At 37.4% G+C, this 20,692-nt stretch overlaps 5 protein-coding genes and 1 non-coding gene across 9 annotated transcripts; 4 read left to right on the top strand and 2 right to left on the bottom strand.

The window, feature by feature from the left end:
* On the top strand, positions 6,188-8,271 carry LOC104738668. 4 transcript variants are annotated; one of them, XM_010458846.2, is made up of 2 exons: positions 6,188-6,333; positions 7,026-8,271. In XM_010458846.2, exon 2 carries the CDS (start codon positions 7,055-7,057, stop codon positions 8,045-8,047), a length of 993 nt encoding a protein of 330 aa, XP_010457148.1. In that variant the 5' UTR covers positions 6,188-6,333; positions 7,026-7,054; the 3' UTR covers positions 8,048-8,271. The 4 variants fall into 4 exon arrangements, with proteins under 4 accessions (XP_010457148.1, XP_010457147.1, XP_010457146.1 ...); XM_010458845.2 differs by having other exon boundaries at positions 6,191-6,333; positions 7,053-8,271; XM_010458844.1 differs by lacking the exon at positions 6,188-6,333 and adding an exon at positions 6,340-6,524 and having other exon boundaries at positions 7,053-8,271.
* Positions 8,965-9,814, bottom strand: LOC104738667 (ethylene-responsive transcription factor ERF023-like). The gene has a single exon (XM_010458843.2). It carries the CDS (start codon positions 9,787-9,789, stop codon positions 9,211-9,213), a length of 579 nt encoding a protein of 192 aa, XP_010457145.1. The 5' UTR covers positions 9,790-9,814; the 3' UTR covers positions 8,965-9,210.
* Positions 13,276-16,034, top strand: LOC104738666 (transcription factor bHLH13). Its single transcript, XM_010458842.2, has 2 exons — positions 13,276-13,662; positions 13,757-16,034. The coding sequence occupies exon 2, from the start codon at positions 13,952-13,954 to the stop codon at positions 15,743-15,745; it is 1,794 nt and encodes a 597-aa protein (XP_010457144.1). The 5' UTR covers positions 13,276-13,662; positions 13,757-13,951; the 3' UTR covers positions 15,746-16,034.
* Positions 16,140-16,211, bottom strand: TRNAQ-CUG. Its single transcript has one exon. It is a non-coding gene; the product is annotated as a tRNA-Gln (tRNA).
* Positions 16,627-18,410, top strand: LOC104738665 (cytochrome P450 703A2-like). Its single transcript, XM_010458841.2, has 2 exons — positions 16,627-17,551; positions 17,656-18,410. The coding sequence occupies exons 1-2, from the start codon at positions 16,646-16,648 to the stop codon at positions 18,280-18,282; spliced, it is 1,533 nt and encodes a 510-aa protein (XP_010457143.1). The 5' UTR covers positions 16,627-16,645; the 3' UTR covers positions 18,283-18,410.
* LOC104738664 (cyclic pyranopterin monophosphate synthase accessory protein, mitochondrial-like) lies at positions 18,466-20,648 on the top strand. The gene is made up of 3 exons (XM_010458840.2): positions 18,466-18,613; positions 18,854-19,556; positions 20,359-20,648. The coding sequence occupies exons 1-2, from the start codon at positions 18,479-18,481 to the stop codon at positions 19,520-19,522; spliced, it is 804 nt and encodes a 267-aa protein (XP_010457142.1). The 5' UTR covers positions 18,466-18,478; the 3' UTR covers positions 19,523-19,556; positions 20,359-20,648.

Genomic DNA, 20,692 nt, shown 5'->3' with positions numbered 1-20,692 from the left:
AACAAACACCATGCCAGACCCCACCATGAAATAAATGCTTATACGTTCAAACATGGAATAGAAGAGTGCCCATAAGGCTACATACAAGCATACAATAGCAAGTTCGTCAAATATTCGCACATCTTTCCACCTGGGCCTGAACTCAGCATCAAGGCAGGACAGTGTTGCGAAAATGATGCCTGCCCACCCAGCAGCACGACGGGCCTCGGTGAACTTATCAGCGGCAATGTACGTATCTGGCTTCACAGATTTCCCAGCAGCGTCGATGTACGTACCTGGCTTCATATTGAAGTAGAGCAAGACCACCGTGAGTAGACGAAAGCCAAGTTCCTTTGACAAAGTGGACATCATCGTGTATTCCGAATGCGTATAAACACGAAGCCATGATGTAAAGCCCAACTTCATCTTCTTTCTTCTTTGAAGTATCAGAAAACAAAGAAAAAAAAAGAAAAAAAACCAAGCTAGCTCGAAACTGAAACAATGGAAAGTGACTGTATTTTGTTGATATTTTCTTTTCCGCACTCATTTGCTCGAGACGATGGGTCTTTTTATAACGACCGTCGAACCATCTGGAAGGTTTTCTATTTTCATTTTTCATTTTTTTTATAAAAGATAAATATAGCATCTTTAAAATAAATGTAACATTAATACAATTTTATTCAGATTTGGCGCCACTCGATGCTTTTGCTTTTGGCCAGCTGGGTTTACTGCCTCACAGTGACACCAACGGCATTGTTACGTTGTACATTTTCAGTCGTTTACAGGGAAAGGAAATGGTCTGTGTTCAAGGTCCTTTTGTCTTATTTGCTCTTTTAGCCTGTTGAGACAAAGCTATATTTTAATTAAAACTATTTGTTGCTTCAAATCTGAGCACTCTTCATCTTGCTGCTTCCCACTGTTTTCACTATTTGATGAAAATAGAAAATCGGTCAAAGCAATGTTTGTTTTTTAATTCCTTCGAATTCTGAAAGTAACATTTGTTGTTTAGGATATATATAGTATATGCGAAATTCATTTTTCTTGCTTTATTCAACTGTTTTTTCAACCAAAAAGAAAAAAAAAAACANTGCTTTGTAGCGGTCTTCCACGATTTTCAGAACAGCAAGGGTATTTTGATCCTCCGGATTGATGACCACCAGAAGCAAAGCAAGGTAGTTGAGGTTTCGTTGGGCTTCATCGTCTCCGGCGGGTGCGTCCTTGAGATTATTGAGCATGGCCGCCAAACTTTCGTGAGGTTTTGGTGCAGGGAAATCCCCAAGGCGCCACTTTACGAAGGCATCGACCGCCATAACAACAAACACCATGCCAGACCCCACCATGAAATAAATGCTTATACGTTCAAACATGGAATAGAAGAGTGCCCATAAGGCTACATACAAGCATACAATAGCAAGTTCGTCAAATATTCGCACATCTTTCCACCTGGGCCTGAACTCAGCATCAAGGCAGGACAGTGTTGCGAAAATGATGCCTGCCCACCCAGCAGCACGACGGGCCTCGGTGAACTTATCAGCGGCAATGTACGTATCTGGCTTCACAGATTTCCCAGCAGCGTCGATGTACGTACCTGGCTTCATATTGAAGTAGAGCAAGACCACCGTGAGTAGACGAAAGCCAAGTTCCTTTGACAAAGTGGACATCATCGTGTATTCCGAATGCGTATAAACACGAAGCCATGATGTAAAGCCCAACTTCATCTTCTTTCTTCTTTGAAGTATCAGAAAACAAAGAAAAAAAAAGAAAAAAAACCAAGCTAGCTCGAAACTGAAACAATGGAAAGTGACTGTATTTTGTTGATATTTTCTTTTCCGCACTCATTTGCTCGAGACGATGGGTCTTTTTATAACGACCGTCGAACCATCTGGAAGGTTTTCTATTTTCATTTTTCATTTTTTTTATAAAAGATAAATATAGCATCTTTAAAATAAATGTAACATTAATACAATTTTATTCAGATTTGGCGCCACTCGATGCTTTTGCTTTTGGCCAGCTGGGTTTACTGCCTCACAGTGACACCAACGGCATTGTTACGTTGTACATTTTCAGTCGTTTACAGGGAAAGGAAATGGTCTGTGTTCAAGGTCCTTTTGTCTTATTTGCTCTTTTAGCCTGTTGAGACAAAGCTATATTTTAATTAAAACTATTTGTTGCTTCAAATCTGAGCACTCTTCATCTTGCTGCTTCCCACTGTTTTCACTATTTGATGAAAATAGAAAATCGGTCAAAGCAATGTTTGTTTTTTAATTCCTTCGAATTCTGAAAGTAACATTTGTTGTTTAGGATATATATAGTATATGCGAAATTCATTTTTCTTGCTTTATTCAACTGTTTTTTCAACCAAAAAGAAAAAAAAAAACAAAATTAACTTTGAAATTGTGCCATACAATATTACTTGTGATGATACCCTTTGATGCATATATTTATAGAAACAAATTCAGAACACCTTTATCTTTTGCAGTCACATTGTTATATATTTAGCATCTTCAAAATAATTATAATATATCTTCAATTCAAATTGTTTATAGGTTTGGCACCCTATGTTTTGGAAACCAAACATTTTGCTTAGTCAGATTCCAACGTAACTGTAGTTTCAAATTCAATCTCTCGTAGTCGTAGAGTATCCAAATTACAATTACTTATTATCACTTAACTTGTGTCTTTTTTTTTTTGCGTTTAAGATATATATCGATCACATGTAAGCTAGATACCAACAACTAGCATTGTTCTGGTATTGTTTAATGCTTCTCAAAGATATACATTCTATCAACTAACTTATATATGCATGATCAGTCTAGATCCTCCTGGAGTATATACTCCAATGTCAAACTATTTAGTAATGTTTACAATCATTTCTGTTTTCTGCTTTTCTTTTCTTTTAATTTCCTATCAAAAAAAAAAAAAAAATTGTATTTTGACATGACCAAAGGACTACGTGTTGGTGTTGGGCTTAGTGCTTTGTGTGTCCGAATTACAAGCCTATGTAATCATCATGAATCATTTTTGAATTCATTACTGTGGTATTTTTTTTTTTTTCTATTAAACGATACCTTTACACCCCTATACACATTATTGTGACTTGATAAAATGTAACGTGCTAGTTTTTTTTTTTCTAATCTCGCTTTGAAGATTATACAACAAATTTCCCCAAAATGAATATATATCATTAGTTAGTTTTAGAAACGCATGCAAAATTACTATTTTTTTTTTTGTTAAAAAGGCATTCAATTAAAGCATAAGGAAAGAACAAATAAAGTTTTACAGGGCCACAAGCCCAGTGAAATTGAAAAATACAGAAGCCCAACTGGAAAGAATAAAAGTAGATCAAATGCCAAACCACAACTTGAACCAGTAGTTGTAATTGAATCAAGAAAACGGTTGAGATAGCCAACCACCCCAACCCAACTTCAATTATTGCCACCCCATATCTGATCGGTGGAAAGTTTGATTTTCTCAGATCGCAGCAGAATTATGTTTTTGGCGATTAAGGTCTCATCTTCGCCGAGCCAGAGAACCAGAGATGAAGAAGGTCAAGAGAGAGCGTCGGGTTCGTATCACGAAAGCTTGAGGCTCTGTTCCGGACGATGTTGTCAATCTGGTGAAGTAGGAGATCAGAGGATTTGTAGTTGTTTCGATGAAGCCGATGATTTCTCTCCGTCCATAGCGTGTAGATTGTAGCTTGCCAGGCGAGAAGGAGGAGTTTCTTTAAGACCCGAGGTCCCCTGAATGATGAGAGACTCTGAAGCGTCACGGACCACGATCTAGAAGGGGTGAATAAACATCGTCCCGCGACATTGCTCCACACCGACCAACTAAACGAACAGTCAAAGAAAAGATGGTCACAAATCTTCGGTTCGGCAGCACATAGTATGCAACACGAATCAACCTGCAAGACCCAGTTTAACATTATATCACGTGTTGGGCATCTATTCAACGCAAAAACCAAGTCAGGAACTTATGCTTTGGGATTCCTCCAGAGATCCACACAATACTATGCCAAGGTACAATCGGTAACTTCTCCTTAAGAGCAGAACAAATATTTCCAGTAGTGTGAGAATCTTTGAGATGATCATCGATCCACCAGCAGTAGGGTAATAGTTGAGAGCTCAATATGCACATTAACCAGTGTATATGATCTTGCAAGTGGAATCCTCCAGGCCCCACGTCTCCATAAGTCAGCTAGTCGAGCTCCACGAGGGATGCATATTTGATAAAGTCCGACGCCTAAATGATAAGTCTCCATTCTTCCCAGGTTACTCCAATGGTCTGTCCAGAACTGACAACTAGTTCCATCTCCCACTTTCACCTTTATCCATGGATAAACTGAATCTCTGATCTTTAGAAGCTTGTTTGTTAACCAAGAATATTTGCTGTTAGGTTTTAGAGTCCAGAATTTGCTGAGGTTATCCGATAGGACAGCTGCTCTAAACCAAGCGACCTAAACCGATCCTGACCTAAAGAAAAGAAGCCAGATGAGTTTTGCCATACAGGCTTTGTTCCAGGTAAGCAAGTCGCAAATCCCCAACCCTCCTTCACTTTTCTCTGCTGTGATTGTTTGTCCATGCGACTCTTGCTGAATGGTGACCCTCTGTAGTGCCTTTCCAAAGGAAAGCACTGGATAGTGAGTTTAAAATCCTAATGCACTTTTTTGGCAGGACAAACTAGAGCACCAGAAATTAGAAATACCAGCAATGACCGAATTTAGCATTTGGAGCCGGCCAGCAAAAGAGAGAGTCTTTATGGACCAAGCATTAAGACGACTCTTTACCTTTTGTAGCAACGGAGCACAATCCAATAAGGTGAGTTTCTTAGTGCATAGAGGTAATCCTAAATATCTGACTAGCAGTTACCCGTGACTAATGCCAGAGATTGTATGGATATGATCTATCTCAGATTGGGAGAGGCCTCAGGTAAAGAAACTAGTCTTTGGCAAACTGATAGCTAGACCAGAGACTGCTTCAAATTCTCTCAAGACTTTGCACTGAAGAGGCGGATCCATCAGTAAAAATCAACAAATCGGTATTTCCATCATGCATAATGATATCATTACCAAAATCGGTATATTTTCATTTTTTTGTTTTAGACTGTCCTTTTTAATATTATTTTCATTTATAAAAACAATATCGTTTTAACCATTAATACACACTTCTTGACACTATTGTAAAAATAATTATATGACTTCTTTTTTTATCAGAAGTATTTTTATCATGTCTTTCTCTTTCATATTTAATTTTATTTTTCTAAATAATTAGTTGTTTCTTTAATGTTACAAAAGGCTCGAGCTAAATATTTGGAAAACTCCCAAAGCTTTCACTAAATATATCATATGATTTTTTGTAAGGAGAAAAAGTATCATTTTTATTGTTCACTTGTTTTTCTTTTGTTTTTCTGATATAATTTCAGAAAAATTAAATAATGTACTAAAAAAAATTAGGATTCTATTTCTCCAGTTCAAAAGAGTTAGTCTTACTTTTTATCGTCAAATATTTGATGTCTGTTTTTAAACCACTATTCTCTATATAGTGTACCACCTTCATGGCTGGTAGACCTTACACCATTTAATAAAAGTCTCAGTTGTTAAAAAAGAAAAAACCACTATTTACTTTAACAAACAATTAATTTTAATTATTTGAGATGAAAAAACAATTTTTTTTTCGCTAATGGATCTATAAAGAACACGTGGCCGAGAACAAGATCTCAAATAACTACTTAATGACACGTGTCAAATTAAAGCCCACCTGGATGGATATTATATGCCATGGTGTACAATATAGTTTAAACCCGTCGTTTAATTTGTATAAAGCACTTAAGCACTGGAATAAAAGCGATTCTCTATTCTCTAACAAAAAATAAACAAGTAACCCCTTGGCAAGTAACGTGATAAACTGATTATAAATTTGTTGATTTAACCCAAAAAACATGGTGTTCCTCGCAAAATTAAAGCCGACAAAAGGAAAGAATGACAAATTAAAGATGGAATAATGATTTTTATTTAATTTTTCCCTGAGGAAAAAAAATATGAAAACACCTTATCCTTTAAATCAAGGGGGGGGGGGGTCCATGTCATAACGACCGTCGATTGTCTCTAAAGTTAACACGTGTTGCCAATCGAGGTGTTTCAGATGCTTACCAAGCCAAACAAGTTAATGAAACTGTGTCGTTTAGCGTCCCTAACTCGGAAGCTTTTTTACGGAAGAAACTGTAAAATTCGTTCCATGGGGCCAGAGTGCGAACCAAGAAAGAAAGAAAAGCAGAAAAGCCAAAAATCTTCGGTTGCAAGATCGCTTCGTTTTATTATAGAGAGATTCATGGAATCTTTTTGCTACTAAAAAAATGGTATCTTTAGTTTTATTACTCCGTTTTCTTCTGATCTATAATCTTACTGGTCTCTGCTCTGTTTTGGTGGTCTGATTTTACATAAAAGTCTCTGTTTCTTCTAGTTCTGATCGATCTCGTCGATCAGCGATGATAATTTATGGTTTTGTTTCATGGGTCAACTTCTGATTTTGGTATTTCTGATAAAGTTGGTAAATTTACTCGATTCCAGTGCCAAATCGTACGCATCATCTTTTATTTTTTTGTTCTGCTCTGCAGTACGTTTCAATTGCTCTGAAACTTCAGTTTTGTTTCTTTTTTTGTATTTGGTTATGAAATTTACCTTCTTCTCATGTCTTGATCTGTAGAAACTTTCCTAAATATTTATTTAATGTTGAATGGGTTTTGTTTTTTGATTTAATGACTGATTCTTTTGTAAAGAAGATGCTTTGATCCCAAGACTTGCGTGTACTGTTTAATTAAATTCCTTAAGTCACTCGCTTTTATATGAGTCAATCATTTGCTTAGAAGCAATCTCGGGAGTAGCAAACAAAGAAAATTAGCTCTTTTTCCCATTTGTTTTATGTTTCAATTGCGGGATCTATGGGGGAACTAGGAAGGAACACCGTTTAGTTTTGATTCAGGACCACAAAAAAACTGTCTTTTGATTTTTTGTGTGTGTGTGTTTTCCCCTTTTCTCTTAACTTTTTTAGGCTTCTTGTGTCTTAACATTGATGTAGTAATGGGAGCAGCTGAAGCAAGAGCATTGTGGCAAAGAACAGCGAGTCGTTGCTTTGCTGTTCATGAAGATGCTAAAATGGCTCCGAGGTTAGCTTGTTGCCAACATTCTTCGTCCGAAAAAAACAGCTTTTCTTCAGCAAGTTTTGGAGATTCCTCTGATTTCTCTTCTGATACCAAATGGTGGCTCAAGGGATCAACTGAATTTGATGAGGAGATTACAAACTCCTTTTTTGAAGATACCACCAAATGCAAGAAATTGCAACAATTTGTCGACTTGATCGGGATACGAGAAGAAGAAAAGGAAGAAGACTACAGCTTAACTGGCAAGAAAGCTAACGCTACAACTCCTTGGTGGAGAAGCACGACTGATAAAGATGAATTAGCTCTCTTGGTGGCGTCTAAATCGATTGATCATAATATCCAGAATTGTGATCTTCCTCCACCTCAGAAACTCCACAAGAGTATTCACTGCACGAGTGGCGATAAAGGGTTTAAAACAGCGGTAAGATCTCCATGGAAACAAGGAGGTTGGAGCGATCGGTTTGAGAGATCTTTGAGTTACAATAGTAGCACAGAGAGCAAGAACGCGAGTCCGATGTCTTCTCCTAGAAGTGATGATCTAAGCAAAGCTCAGCTTTTAGAAGCGTTAAGGCACTCTCAAACCAGAGCAAGAGAAGCAGAGAAGGCGGCCAGAGAAGCTTGTGCTGAGAAAGACCGTGTAATAACAATCTTGCTGAGACAAGCGAGTCAGATGTTGGCTTATAAGCAATGGTTAAAGCTTCTTGAAATGGAAGCTCTTTATCTGCAGATGAAGAAGGAGGATGAGGTAGAAGAACAGATCAAAGGAATGAATCTGAAGAAGAGGAAACAGAGAAGGGAAAAGAATAAAAAGGGTGAGATTGGGAGATATATGATGGCCTTTGCATTAGGTTTTAGTCTCATTGGTGCTGGTTTGCTCCTAGGTTGGACTGCTGGATGGTTTTTTACCTTGTAGAATCTTGAAAATGTCTTTTGTTTGATCACTCACTGATCTTTCCAAGAGTTTTAGGGTTTATAACTTCTTCACTTGGGCTCTAAATTTGTGTGTATGTTGTCTTAGTGTGATATTTCTGTTATAGTTCATCTGTATAAAAGCTATTTTGGTTAGGATCTATCTGCTTTGAGAGTGTTTGTAATCAAAAGATACATTCAAATATTATTTTCTATATGTGGACAATATTTAACCCAATTCGCTAATCTAAGGCCCAAATGTCCTGGAAACAATTTTGAGACCCAAACATTCTTTTTAGTATATTGATTGCTAGGGGATGTTTCAAACTTGCAGGATTTGTTGTTTTAACTTTTATTCTTTTAACCATGTTGCACGCTGCATAGAAGAGGAGTTAACGGTTATTATCAGCTTTGGTTCAAGTTTACTCTTTCTTAGCTTAACCAAAACAAATATTTTTATTTTTTTGCCAACATTGGTTATGCAGTAATGTATACGGGTTTAAATTTGACATATCCTCATCATCTAATGTACTAAATTTCATATCTCTGTTTGTTCATTGTTGTTATTTTTAACAAACAAACAAAAAAAAGAATATATCTTTGTTCGTGATCATGTAGAATATAGATGGTAATTATTATTTCTCCTTTTTTTTTTAGGGTCAAATTTGATATTATTTCTCCGTATTGATTCTGAATGATAGTTGTAAGATGCTTTATTGAATTCGCAGGAGAAACATATATTGTCGATGATCATTGCGTACTACAAACATAAAAAGTTCAAAGTACATAGCAAAAATTTCCCGAATTATAATAAACCAATATTCGATTTCCTTGGATGCTATGATCGAGCTTCAATGATTTAAAACCAATGATTTACTATAATCAGCAGCTACATAAAAAAAAAATCAATTAAGCAAAAAATCCCACTAAAGCTTAGAGGTAGTATTTAGTAAAGTTGCACCCATACATATAATTAATTACTTATCAAGATCGTACAAACCTGATAACTAATTTAAGAAACAGGTATCTCTAATTATTAATCACACGTAAAACGATAAACTAGAAACAAAAAAACAAAAAATATACATATGCATTAAATTAACGTAGCCAACACAATAACGATACAACGTACACGTATAACGAATACGACACAATCGATAGCAACACTCACAGACACGCCATGAACTGACACTGATACAAGTCTCCGTCTACAAGCCACGTGGCATCATCTCCGGCAACAAAAGGCTCCGGCGACCAGCCACCCCCGGTCATCATGAGCTCCGGCAGCTCAATGCCTTCCCAGAAATCATCTGCGTCTGCCACGTCGTCGACATCTACCATTTCGATGATCTTGACGGCGTTGGCTGCTTTGGCCGCCGCGACTTGGATATCTCTGGCCGTACACGTGGACGGTCGAGGTAGATCGTCGATTTCGTCGGGGAAGTTAAGCTGAGCTTTCCGACCTTTGAGACAAAACGCCGCCACGTCGTAGGCTTTAGCCGCCATCTCCGGCACCGGGAAAGATCCGAGCCAAATCCGAGATTTTTTGCGGGGCTCTCTGATCTCAGAAACCCATTTTCCCCATCGACGTTTGCGAACTCCGTGGTACACTGGATGCCTCGTCGTCGAGCTGGTTGCTCTACCGCCTCCTCCGCCACAAGATTTAACGGCGGACGCGGTGGCGGATTGTTCGTTGTTGGCAAGTGGTGGTGGTGGTGGTGATAGCTTCATTCTCTGTTGTGACATTAAAAGAGTTTGTTATGTGTTTAAGTCACACTGTTATCTCTACATTTATAATCTCATCCAATCCCATTTTCTAACCAAAAAAGCGTTACTGCTCCATATTCGAATTTACCTATATGCCCCCAACATACATATTGATTTTTTACTTTATCAAAATCTATAAAATAGTATCACTTAATAAAAATTTCAATAAAGAACAAAAAAAAAAAGGAAAAATGTTGAATAGTAAATCAGCGAGGATTGTTACGATAAGCAACTGGGTCAAAATAAACCAGTGATAATACACCTATTAATGTAAATAACAAAGAAATATTTGTTACTAAAATAAACACTGCGCAAATCTAAGATCATGGGGTTAATTGATGTCCACGATGATAAAAGTTTTAATGTCAAATTAAACTAAAAAAGTTTATATGTCAAATCTTTGTCTCCCAGCAATCGGGAGTGGTGGGGAAATGTTTTCAATAGCTCTCATGTACTGCTGACGTCCTGTCCTATAGTTTGAGCACTTTTTCAACAAATTGTTAAAAAGTATGTCGATGGCAAGAAAAAGATAGTAATTAATTACCCTGTTATAATGTCTTATTGCTAAATTTAGTTGTCGATGGCAAGCAAAAGAGTAATTAACTTAAAGTCTATAAGAGTTTTTTTTTTAAGTATAGTATGCCAGTATATTAATTAGTAGTTTAGTACCTCCTGATCATATCTTAACATTTCACAGTCAACATTTCGAGGTGAACATGCGTATACACTATATATACACGTTGCATATAAAGAAAAACCCTGAATATTTAACTCCAAAAATTAACTTTGGCCAAAAGATGACACTGGAAAATTATAGATGTGATTATCTTAATTTATTATTTTAATGAAATCACTTTATTAGGTTTAATTTTTGTGTGCATGCATGCCATGATCGTGAAAATGTATCTACAAAGATCCCTTTTTCTTTCCTAATTATTAACTTATTAATTTGTCTTATTTCATATACTTGGGCAACGCAGGTCCACAGAGGTTGCTTTTTTAAAATAGCATTGATTATTTCTTGAAGGGACCATATATAGTCTAAACTCTAGTCTATACCACTCAGAAATCTACACTACTCAAAAAGTTATCTTTTATGATTTTGCTACTAAAATCACCGTTTCAAAGAATAAAAACTCTCCATGACAGTAAAGGATTGTTACAAGAAAAAAGACAACTAGCTGAAGTTATTCTTAAGAAAGGAAACAAAAAAAAAACAAATTTAAGATATCACAAGAAAATCACGTCTTCGTAACGGTGATTTATGATTTAACATCAAAAGGGGGACTTGATAAAAATCACCTGAAGTCTATGGTTTCCACATTGTAACCCATCACGTCACTACAAATTAACAAGGACATATCGAAAATTTACTCCAAGTAATAGTGCGAACAAAATATGATTTAAAAATTAACATTCCTAATAAGGGAAATAGCTAGCAAGAGGAGTTACAAAACTCTCTTTCATCTTACATCAGATCATTTACGACTTTATATAATTACTAGAGATATCAGTTTTGTCTTCGGTTGCGTTGTCGTAACAATGTAAACACTTGTTCGTTTTTCAAACAGTAAGTAACTGAAATTATAACAGTATATGTGTGTGTGTGTGTGGGTGACGTCTTTTGTTTTTGGATTAAGCTTCAAGTTTTTGTTCTGTCATACGATGAGCATTAAGTTTTTGGTCGGTGCTTTTTGGCCTTTTCGTGAGTGTTTTTTTAATATATGTAAAGAAGTCCCTTATTTTTGGTTGTTAACAAAAAAGGTGACGATTTTTGTAGACGTTACAAACACGGAGTTCATTTTTAAAATGAATATATCAACATCTAAATATAGACGCCAAAATGCATGGGATAAAGCTTTTGTTACAACTTACAACTCTCAAACTAGAGTCTACAATCACATATGAAAGACATTTATTGTATCCTCTTTAACACTACTACAATTTAGCTGTCAGTTTATCAGTGTATTATCGAAAATGTATGGGGCAGTAGCGAAAAAGGCTAATAATAATAACGATGATCGCAGCCCATATACGGCCCAATAAATAATATTAGTTTTTCATGAAAACCCGAACCGACATGTAAACAGCGGCCCATTTAGAAATTGGGAGGGAGGAGCCCACGTCTCTCGATTAAAAGGGATAGTTTAAACACGTGAATCACGCGGTCCCCACACTTTAGCTGTGTGTTTCTCACACCGCCATATATTTTATACCCACTCGTGACTCCATCCATTTTTCCCAAAAACATTATTATTATTATTTTTATTTGCATATACTAGAATTTCATGAGCCGTATTTTTAATAATTTGATGATAATGTTTGTTTCTTTTTGAAAGTGATGATAATCTTAAAAGTGAAAACGATATAAATCAATTTTGTTGTGCAGTGGCAGTGGGAAGGGAACCAAAAATTAAAATAAAATGATACGTTCTCTATCAAAATTAATACGTTACAGAGAAGAAAGAAAAAGAAAGTGGCAGGCGCATTTTTGAATTATAAATAAATAAATAAATAAATAAAAAAGGAAGAAGAAATCCAATAAAAATTAAATGCATCTCACGTTCTTCTCATTCTTCTGGTCATCTCTCCTCGATCCACGTGAATATCACGTGCTTTTCACGCCCTCCTCCTCCTCTCTCTATCCAGTTGGCTGGCGTGTGTTGTATAACTGTGTCCCAAAAAAAAAAAAAAACAAATACTAGCATCAAATTCCTACTCTATTTTAGTGTAACACAAATTAATTCCGTTTTTTTTTATATGTCTACAAAAAATATAATTGGTAAAATAAAAACATGGAAAACTATGTAAACATATACTCATAAGCCAACATTTTTAAAGCTTTTAAGTAACAACTAGTATTATTAACACAACAACAAAATCAGTTTATTTTATCCTCTCCTCTACTAACGTGAACGTGAATGGTTGATTTGGTCAAAGTTTCCGGTGCTTGACCATCGGACTTGGCATACTTTTGATATTTTTATTCCTGAAACCATCCAAATTTTATTAAATCTGAAAGCAGATTACTAATTTTGGGTTAGGTTATCCCTTTTGTTTATTTTCCATATACTATATAATTAATCCTTAGTATATATATATGTGCTGTACATAAGAAGAATCTAATCAACCCCATTAGATCTACACCACCAGCTGAGATAGATCTGATACACACAACTTTATAATTAATCAAAACCATATATGTTAGTATGAATATATGTATCGTCAATTATTGACAAAAAAAAAAAACATAAACATATTTTAAGGTTTAGAACATCGTCGTGTATCAAAGACAAAAGACAAAACTATTAGCCGGACCAACTTGACCAGACCCGGTTGAAGTTAACACAACTCTCTCTAAACTGTAGTTAAAATAGTAGCCTAGTAGGTTAACCATGGTTAAATTGAAAGTCTTGTGTTTTGTGTTTTTTGTTTTTTGGGGTTTTTAAAAAAAAAATAAAAAATAAAAAATAAAAAAGGGCACGAAGAACATGCGTCGGACTTTTCTCTCTCTTCCTTGAATTCATTCAATTGGCCACGGCGACAAAAGAGGGAGCCCGATTGAGAGAAGAGAGCAAACAAAACTGAATCCAAAACACAATTTGTTTTTTTTTTTCCCTGCACTCTCTTCGATTCTTAGGGTTCTTTTTCGGGTAATTTAGGTGATTTGTTTGTTCATTTTGGGTTGGAGAGAGATATACAAANAAATTTTTTTTTTTTTTTTTTTTTTGGGTCGGATTGTTTTGTGAGTCAAAAGAAAAATCTGAAATTTGAGGAGATTATTATCTTCGGTGGAGGAAATCTGAAATCTGAAATCTGAAAGAAAAATCTGGTTTTTGTATCTTTTTACTGGTAAATATATATACTAAATTTTCATTTCTCAATTCTGTGAAGATTTTTTTTAAAAAAGAAAAAAATCAAAATTTGTTGTTATGTTATAAAATAGGGGCAAGATCTGAGATCTCTGGTGGGTGGTGTTCCATGCAAAGCTGTTGCTGCTATAGTCGGCCGTAATTTCGCATCTGGGGAGGGGGTCACTTCTAAACCCTAGAATTTGACCCAAAGCATATAAAGATCTGGGGTTTCTTCAAAAAAGCCTCTCCTTTTCTTGTTTTGTTTTGGATCCAAAGAAGCAGAGGAGATGAATAATATTGGTGGCGTAGTGTGGAACGAAGATGATAAAGCGATAATTGCTTCGTTGCTTGGGAAACGAGCTCTCGATTACTTGCTTTCCAATTCTGTTCCAAACGCTAATCTCTTGATGACTGTTGGCAGCGACGATAATCTTCAGAACAAGCTCTCTGATCTCGTTGAGAGACCCAACTCTTGCAACTTCTCTTGGAACTACGCCATTTTCTGGCAGATTTCTCGGTCTAAGTCCGGCGACTTGGTTCTCTGTTGGGGCGATGGATCTTGCAGAGAGCCTAAACAAGGTGAGAAGTCAGACATCGTTAGGATTCTTAGTATGGGTAGAGAAGAGGAAACCTACCAGACCATGAGGAAGAGGGTTTTGCAAAAGCTTCATGCTATGTTTGGTGAATCTGAGGAAGATAACTGTGCTTTAGGATTAGATAGAGTTACTGACACTGAGATGTTTCTTCTTTCTTCCATGTACTTCTCTTTCCCTCGTGGTGAAGGTGGTCCTGGCAACTGTTTCGCCTCTGGTAAACCGCTTTGGTTATCCGATGTCGTCAACTCGGGTTCTGATTACTGTGTTAGATCCTTTCTTGCTAAATCTGCTGGCATTCAGACCATTGTTTTGGTTCCTACTGATATTGGTGTTGTTGAGTTAGGCTCCACTTCATGTTTGCCTGAGAGCGAAGAGTCTATGTTGTCTATAAGATCACTCTTTTCTAGTACTTTGCCTCCGGTTAGGACTCTGCCGGCTGTTGCTTTACCCGTTGTTGTAGCTGAAAAGATTGATGATAACAGAACAGTTACTGCTTCGAAGATCTTCGGGAAGGATCTGCACAGTTCGGGGTTTCTTCATCAGCATCACCAACAACAGCCACAGCAACAACAACAACAACATAGACAGTTCAGAGAGAAACTCACGGTTAGAAAAATGGATGATAGAGCTCCCAAGAGATTAGATGCTTATCCGAATAATAATGGGAATAGGTTTATGTTTGCAAACCCAGGCAGCAACAACAACAACAACACTCTTATTAGTCCTACATGGGTGCAACCGGAGAGCTACATGAGGGCGAACAGTGTGAAGGAAGTTCCAAGCAAAGATGATTTCAAGTTTCTACCTTTGCAGCAAGCATCGCAGAGGCTGCTTCCTCCTGCTCAAATGCAGATTGATTTCTCTGCTGCGAGTTCAAGGGCTTCGGAGAATAATTCAGATGGAGAAGGAGGCCCAGAATGGGCTGACACGGTGGGTGCTGATGAATCTGGTAACAACAGACCAAGAAAACGCGGAAGGAGACCTGCCAATGGAAGAGCTGAAGCTTTGAACCATGTCGAAGCAGAGAGGCAGCGCCGTGAGAAGCTAAACCAGAGGTTTTACGCTCTGAGATCCGTCGTTCCCAACATTTCCAAGATGGACAAAGCATCGTTGTTGGGAGACGCCGTTTCTTACATAAACGAGCTTCACGCCAAGCTTAAAGTCATGGAAGCAGAGAGAGAGAGGTTAGGGTATAGCTCTAATCCACCAATCAGCTTGGATTCGGATATTAATGTTCAAACCTCAGGTGAAGATGTCACAGTGAGAATAAACTGTCCGTTGGAGTCTCATCCGGCTTCTAGAATCTTCCATGCATTTGAAGAGAGTAAAGTAGAAGTGGTTAACTCGAACCTGGAAGTTTCTCAGGACACAGTGTTGCATACGTTTGTGGTCAAATCTGAACAGTTAACGAAAGAAAAGCTGCTCTCAGCGTTGTCTAGAGAACAGTCAAGTTCTGTTCAGTCAAGGACATCATCAGGTAGATAGCCTTTTCAGAGACAGAAGAAGGTGGAAGTGAGTTTTTAATCAAGAACCGGTTTTGAATGGTTCTTTTTTTCTTCTAGGTTTCTTTGTTTTTGCTTCTTTTTTTGGTTATATACCTGTAAGAATCCTCCAAACTAGGATTTTAGAAGTTTTATTGACAAAAGTAGACAAGGTTGGAAGAAAAAGATAATGTTTAGAGTTATATCAGTTAAAGTCGTAGACCGATTCTGATAGTTTCTATGTGTTGGATTAATAGCTCAGTGTTAATCGGCAAGGATTCGTTTTAGTGTTTCATAGTTCATACTTACAGCTACCGTGTACGCCTGGAGGAAAAAAAAACAAAAGTGTAAACAAGAGCAACAGTAGGAAAACATGTAACAAAATAACAAACTAAAAAAGGTTCCACCGAGACTTGAACTCGGGTTACTAGATTCAGAGTCTAGTGTCCTAACCGCTAGACCATGGAACCATTTGCTACTACGACTTCCGTTATAATATTTATTCTATGCTAACCGGCTTGTCGATTATTTACTTCTTCGCGTATTAAAATTAAATTATTTGTGTACAGCTTTAGATGTACACATTTTGTATCTATGCTCAGTTTTATAATTTACATTATTTTTTTACTCGAAATGTGATGTTTCTTTCCAGATTTCCTAAGCTAACTCTATCCTAATAAACCGACTAAAAGAACATGAACAAAGCATGTAACTCGTAAATGTGTCACACAAAGAGAGAGATACATGGTTAGATTGTATTATTATTATTATCTGTTGAGTGATATAATTAATAGTTCTAACCAAAACCTAGCTACTAGTCTTCTCGTATGTATTATATATTGACACAACAAAGACCATTTGGGAATAATGAAAAGATCTGTTTGAACATAGAAAATAAGATTAGATGATTTTGGTGTTGGCCTCCCTCTTCGCTGTTCTCATTCTTAATCTCCTTCTATGGAAATGGCTCAAGGCTTCAGCAAGTAAATCCCATAGGCTTCCTCCAGGGCCACCAAGGTTGCCGATATTGGGTAACCTACTCCAATTGGGCCCTTTACCTCACAGGGACTTGGCTAATCTCTGTGATAAGTACGGTCCATTAGTCTACCTCCGGCTCGGGAATATTGATGCCATCACAACGAACGATCCCGATACCATCCGAGAGATTCTCTTACGACAGGACGATGTTTTTGCATCTAGGCCAAAAACACTCGCCGCAGTCCACCTAGCTTATGGATGCGGGGACGTCGCATTAGCGCCAATGGGTCCGCATTGGAAAAGAATGAGGAGGATATGCATGGAACACCTACTTACAACCAAAAGGCTTGAATCTTTTACTGCCCAACGGGCCGAGGAAGCTCGGTATCTTATACGAGATGTCTTCGAACGAGCGGAATTCGGAAAGCCAATAAACCTAAGGGAAGTATTGGGTGCTTTCTCTATGAACAATGTGACTCGGATGCTACTAGGGAAACAATTTTTTGGACCTGGATCTCTAGTAAGTCCAAAAGAAGCACAAGAGTTTATGCACATAACTCATAAATTGTTTTGGCTGTTGGGTGTTATTTACTTAGGAGACTACTTGCCGTTTTGGAGATGGGTTGATCCGTCCGGGTGCGAGAAAGAGATGAGGGACGTGGAGAAGCGTGTAGACAAGTTTCATACCAAGATCATCGACGAGCACAGAAGGGCAAAACGAGAAAATGAAGATAATAACGGAGAAATAGATTTTGTTCACGTTTTGTTGTCTCTACCTGGTGAGAACGGAAAAGAACACATGGACGACGTTGAAATTAAAGCTCTAATTCAGGTATTATTTAGTTCCGTTATGTTAATAAATTGCATGACGACGTTGAAAATATGATTGATGTATTATGTTTTTAAACTAAAGTATTATTATTGTAAATTGAATAGGACATGATAGCGGCTGCGACGGACACGTCAGCAGTCACAAACGAATGGGCAATGGCCGAAGTCATCAAGCAACCACGAGTAATGCGTAAGATTCAAGAAGAGCTTGACACTATCGTAGGATCAAACCGAATGGTCGACGAATCAGATCTAGTCCATTTAAACTACCTACGCTGTGTGGTACGAGAGACGTTCCGAATGCATCCGGCCGGACCGTTTTTAATCCCTCACGAGTCCGTCAGACCAACAACGATCAACGGCTATTACATCCCAGCAAAGACACGTGTCTTCATCAATACACATGGATTGGGCCGAAACACAAAGTTATGGGACGACGTGGAGGACTTTAGGCCCGAACGACATTGGCCTGTTGACGGTAGCGGACGAGTTGAGATAAGCCACGGACCGGATTTTAAGATATTGCCGTTTAGTGCTGGTAAGAGGAAGTGCCCCGGAGCTCCGTTAGGTGTGACAATGGTGCTAATGGCATTGGCTCGGCTCTTTCATTGCTTTGATTGGTCTTCACCGGAATTTATTGATACGGTGGAAGTTTACGGCATGACTATGCCTAAGGCTAAACCATTATGGGCCATTGCTAAACCACGATTGGCACCTCATTTGTACACATAGTAGTAGTACAATATTGATTTAAACCGAATAGTACTAGTAAGAATTAATAAATTTCGGTTATTGAATTATAAACCAAACCAGTTTTAAGAGAACGGTTTGTTGGGTTTAATTTTCCCGGTTTAGCAGAACCCTACTTTTAACTACCTTGCTTCTTCAGTTCTTCAATCTCTTTGACTTGAGGCAAAAAAAAAAAAACATGTTTTCGACACTCCGTCGCGCCGTGTTTCTCCGTCGATATCCGGCCGTGATTTCTCCGGTGAAAAAGGCATTCAGCAGTAAAATTTACGATGAAATCGATCCGCAAATCATGAATATAGATGAGCTGAATCAGGTTTTTCTCACTCTCTGTTGTCTGTTATTTTGGCCTCTGTGTGCATCTGTAGCCAACTACACCAATCAAACCTTTTGAATCGTGTTGAGGAACTAAGCAAATTCAGTCTGATTAATGGTTTAGAGTTGATGGTGTTTCCGATGATTGAATTGTGAGAGAAATTGATGCTAAGTGTCAAACTCAGTGATCTTGATTTTACGATTCTACTTAAAAAAGCTCTCAATGATTTTGGTGTTTCAGGAAATGAAGTCAATCTTTGGAGAAGAACCATCTCCCGATGGGTTTTCTGGTCCTGCCACAATGGATTTCTCTGAGTTGAAATCGAAAGCTGAATCTTTGAAGTCGACAAACCCGGAGAGTTCTGATCTTTTATCCCATATTGAGTATCAGAAATCGAGCAAAGAACAACCTGCACAAGTGGCTAGTGATTTGTCTAAGCTAACCCATGTTGGGATCTCAGGGGAAGCTCAGATGGTTGATGTATCTTCCAAGGACAATACTAAGAGAACTGCATTGGCTTCCTGTAAAGTTGTTCTTGGCAAAAGAGTTTTCGATTTGGTCTTAGCGAATCAAATGGGGAAAGGAGATGTTCTTGGAGTGGCGAAGATCGCTGGCATTAATGGAGCAAAACAAACTAGTAGCTTAATCCCATTGTGTCATAACATTGCTCTTACGCATGTTCGTGTAGACCTAAGACTAAACCCTGAGGATTTTAGTGTTGACATTGAAGGAGAAGCTTCTTGCACTGGAAAGACCGGAGTTGAGATGGAAGCTATGACTGCTGTCTCAGTTGCTGGTTTAACGGTTTATGATATGTGTAAGGCTGCGTCGAAAGATATCAGTATTACGGATGTGAGACTCGAGCGTAAAACTGGTGGAAAGAGTGGATATTGGTCTAGAGGGGAGTGAACACAATGAACATTTGTCTCCGTAGATATGAGAGGTTAGCTTTCTTTATAATGGAAGGATTTGCTGTTCTCTAATTTATTTGGTTGCTTGAGGTGATTAATCATATATAGAAAGATGGAAACTTCTGAATCTTGAATAGTCAATTAGGCATAATTCACGTTGGTACTGTGAGAGAAGCTGTAGTTAAGTTCTTTTGACTTGCTCAAAGTATATTGCTAGTGATGTTTAAGTTTGAGTTTTATCAATGTGTTTTTGTGATCCGATTTGATTTGGTTGCTTGGGTGATAAATCGTTTGTAGAAAAATAGAAACTTTTGAATCTCGATTAGTCAATTAAGGGGTAGTTCACACTGACTGTGAAAGACACTATAGTTTAAGTTTGGCTTTTCTGAAAGAAAATGGTGGAATATTACCTAGTGTTGCTGATTGTAAAGAACGCATTGAACAACCAAGTTTGTTCTTAATCTACAGGGTTTTTTTTATATCTTTCTTTTCACAGTTGTTCTTGTAATGGGTTCTAGTAAGAACACACATAGCAATCTCTCATGAAACTTGTTGTAGTTAAGATCATTACAACACAAATAAAAGGATCAGATAACATAATGTAAAGGTATATAGGTTATCATGTCGCATATTGAATCTTTTTGTATGCACATGGGTAATGTTACGAGCCTTGTAATGATGATTGAGCACTTAAAATAAAGCAGAGAAAGCTAGAAAGTGTGCTGTCTATGCTGGCCAAAGTCTCTTTTTTTTTTTTTCCTTTCTCTCTTTCTTGTAGTGGCTTTAGCTTTCTTGTCTCCTTTAATCAAATATGTTTCTCTTCTCCATTTCCAGATCTCTCCTCTGAGTTCTTCTTACCAATGCTAATCTTCATTTAGACTGGAACTACGTGTAACACTATGGCTTGTCCGGGCAAGTAAAGCCGGCTGCGAAAATATCAGGTCAAGTACGGACTTCTTTGTAAGTTTGGTACTTTGGTAATAGAGCAATTTGATGTGCAATATGAGAATTTCACCTAAACCCTATGTGAAACAATTTATGAAGACTTTTTAAGTCAATGCTTGCAACTGTGAAGACTTAAAAGTCATCAGTATTCACTGTACAGTCTTATTCATATTTGTGTCCACATTCTTTAGACAGTTGCGATAGATTGGTTCACAGCATTTAA

This window comes from Camelina sativa, chromosome 14, assembly GCF_000633955.1.
Source record: "Camelina sativa cultivar DH55 chromosome 14, Cs, whole genome shotgun sequence".
Classification (NCBI taxonomy): domain Eukaryota; kingdom Viridiplantae; phylum Streptophyta; class Magnoliopsida; order Brassicales; family Brassicaceae; genus Camelina; species Camelina sativa.
The sequence above is the reverse complement of the archived record's forward strand: the minus strand, read 5'-3'. Positions and strand labels throughout refer to the sequence as shown.

What these genes read in the sequence shown, in the direction of transcription:
- LOC104738666 (XM_010458842.2), top strand. Translation starts at nt 13,952, where the DNA reads ATGAATAATATTGGTGGCGTAGTGTGGAACGAAGATGATAAAGCGATA.
- LOC104738664 (XM_010458840.2), top strand. Translation starts at nt 18,479, where the DNA reads ATGTTTTCGACACTCCGTCGCGCCGTGTTTCTCCGTCGATATCCGGCC. An exon ending in ATATAGATGAGCTGAATCAG is followed by an intron (nt 18,614 to 18,853) that starts GTTTTTCTCACT and finishes TTGGTGTTTCAG; the next exon opens with GAAATGAAGTCAATCTTTGG.
- LOC104738665 (XM_010458841.2), top strand. Translation starts at nt 16,646, where the DNA reads ATGATTTTGGTGTTGGCCTCCCTCTTCGCTGTTCTCATTCTTAATCTC. An exon ending in AAATTAAAGCTCTAATTCAG is followed by an intron (nt 17,552 to 17,655) that starts GTATTATTTAGT and finishes TAAATTGAATAG; the next exon opens with GACATGATAGCGGCTGCGAC.
- LOC104738668 (XM_010458844.1), top strand. Translation starts at nt 6,473, where the DNA reads ATGGTTTTGTTTCATGGGTCAACTTCTGATTTTGGTATTTCTGATAAA. An exon ending in TGGTATTTCTGATAAAGTTG is followed by an intron (nt 6,525 to 7,052) that starts GTAAATTTACTC and finishes ACATTGATGTAG; the next exon opens with TAATGGGAGCAGCTGAAGCA.
- LOC104738667 (XM_010458843.2), bottom strand. Translation starts at nt 9,789, where the DNA reads ATGTCACAACAGAGAATGAAGCTATCACCACCACCACCACCACTTGCC.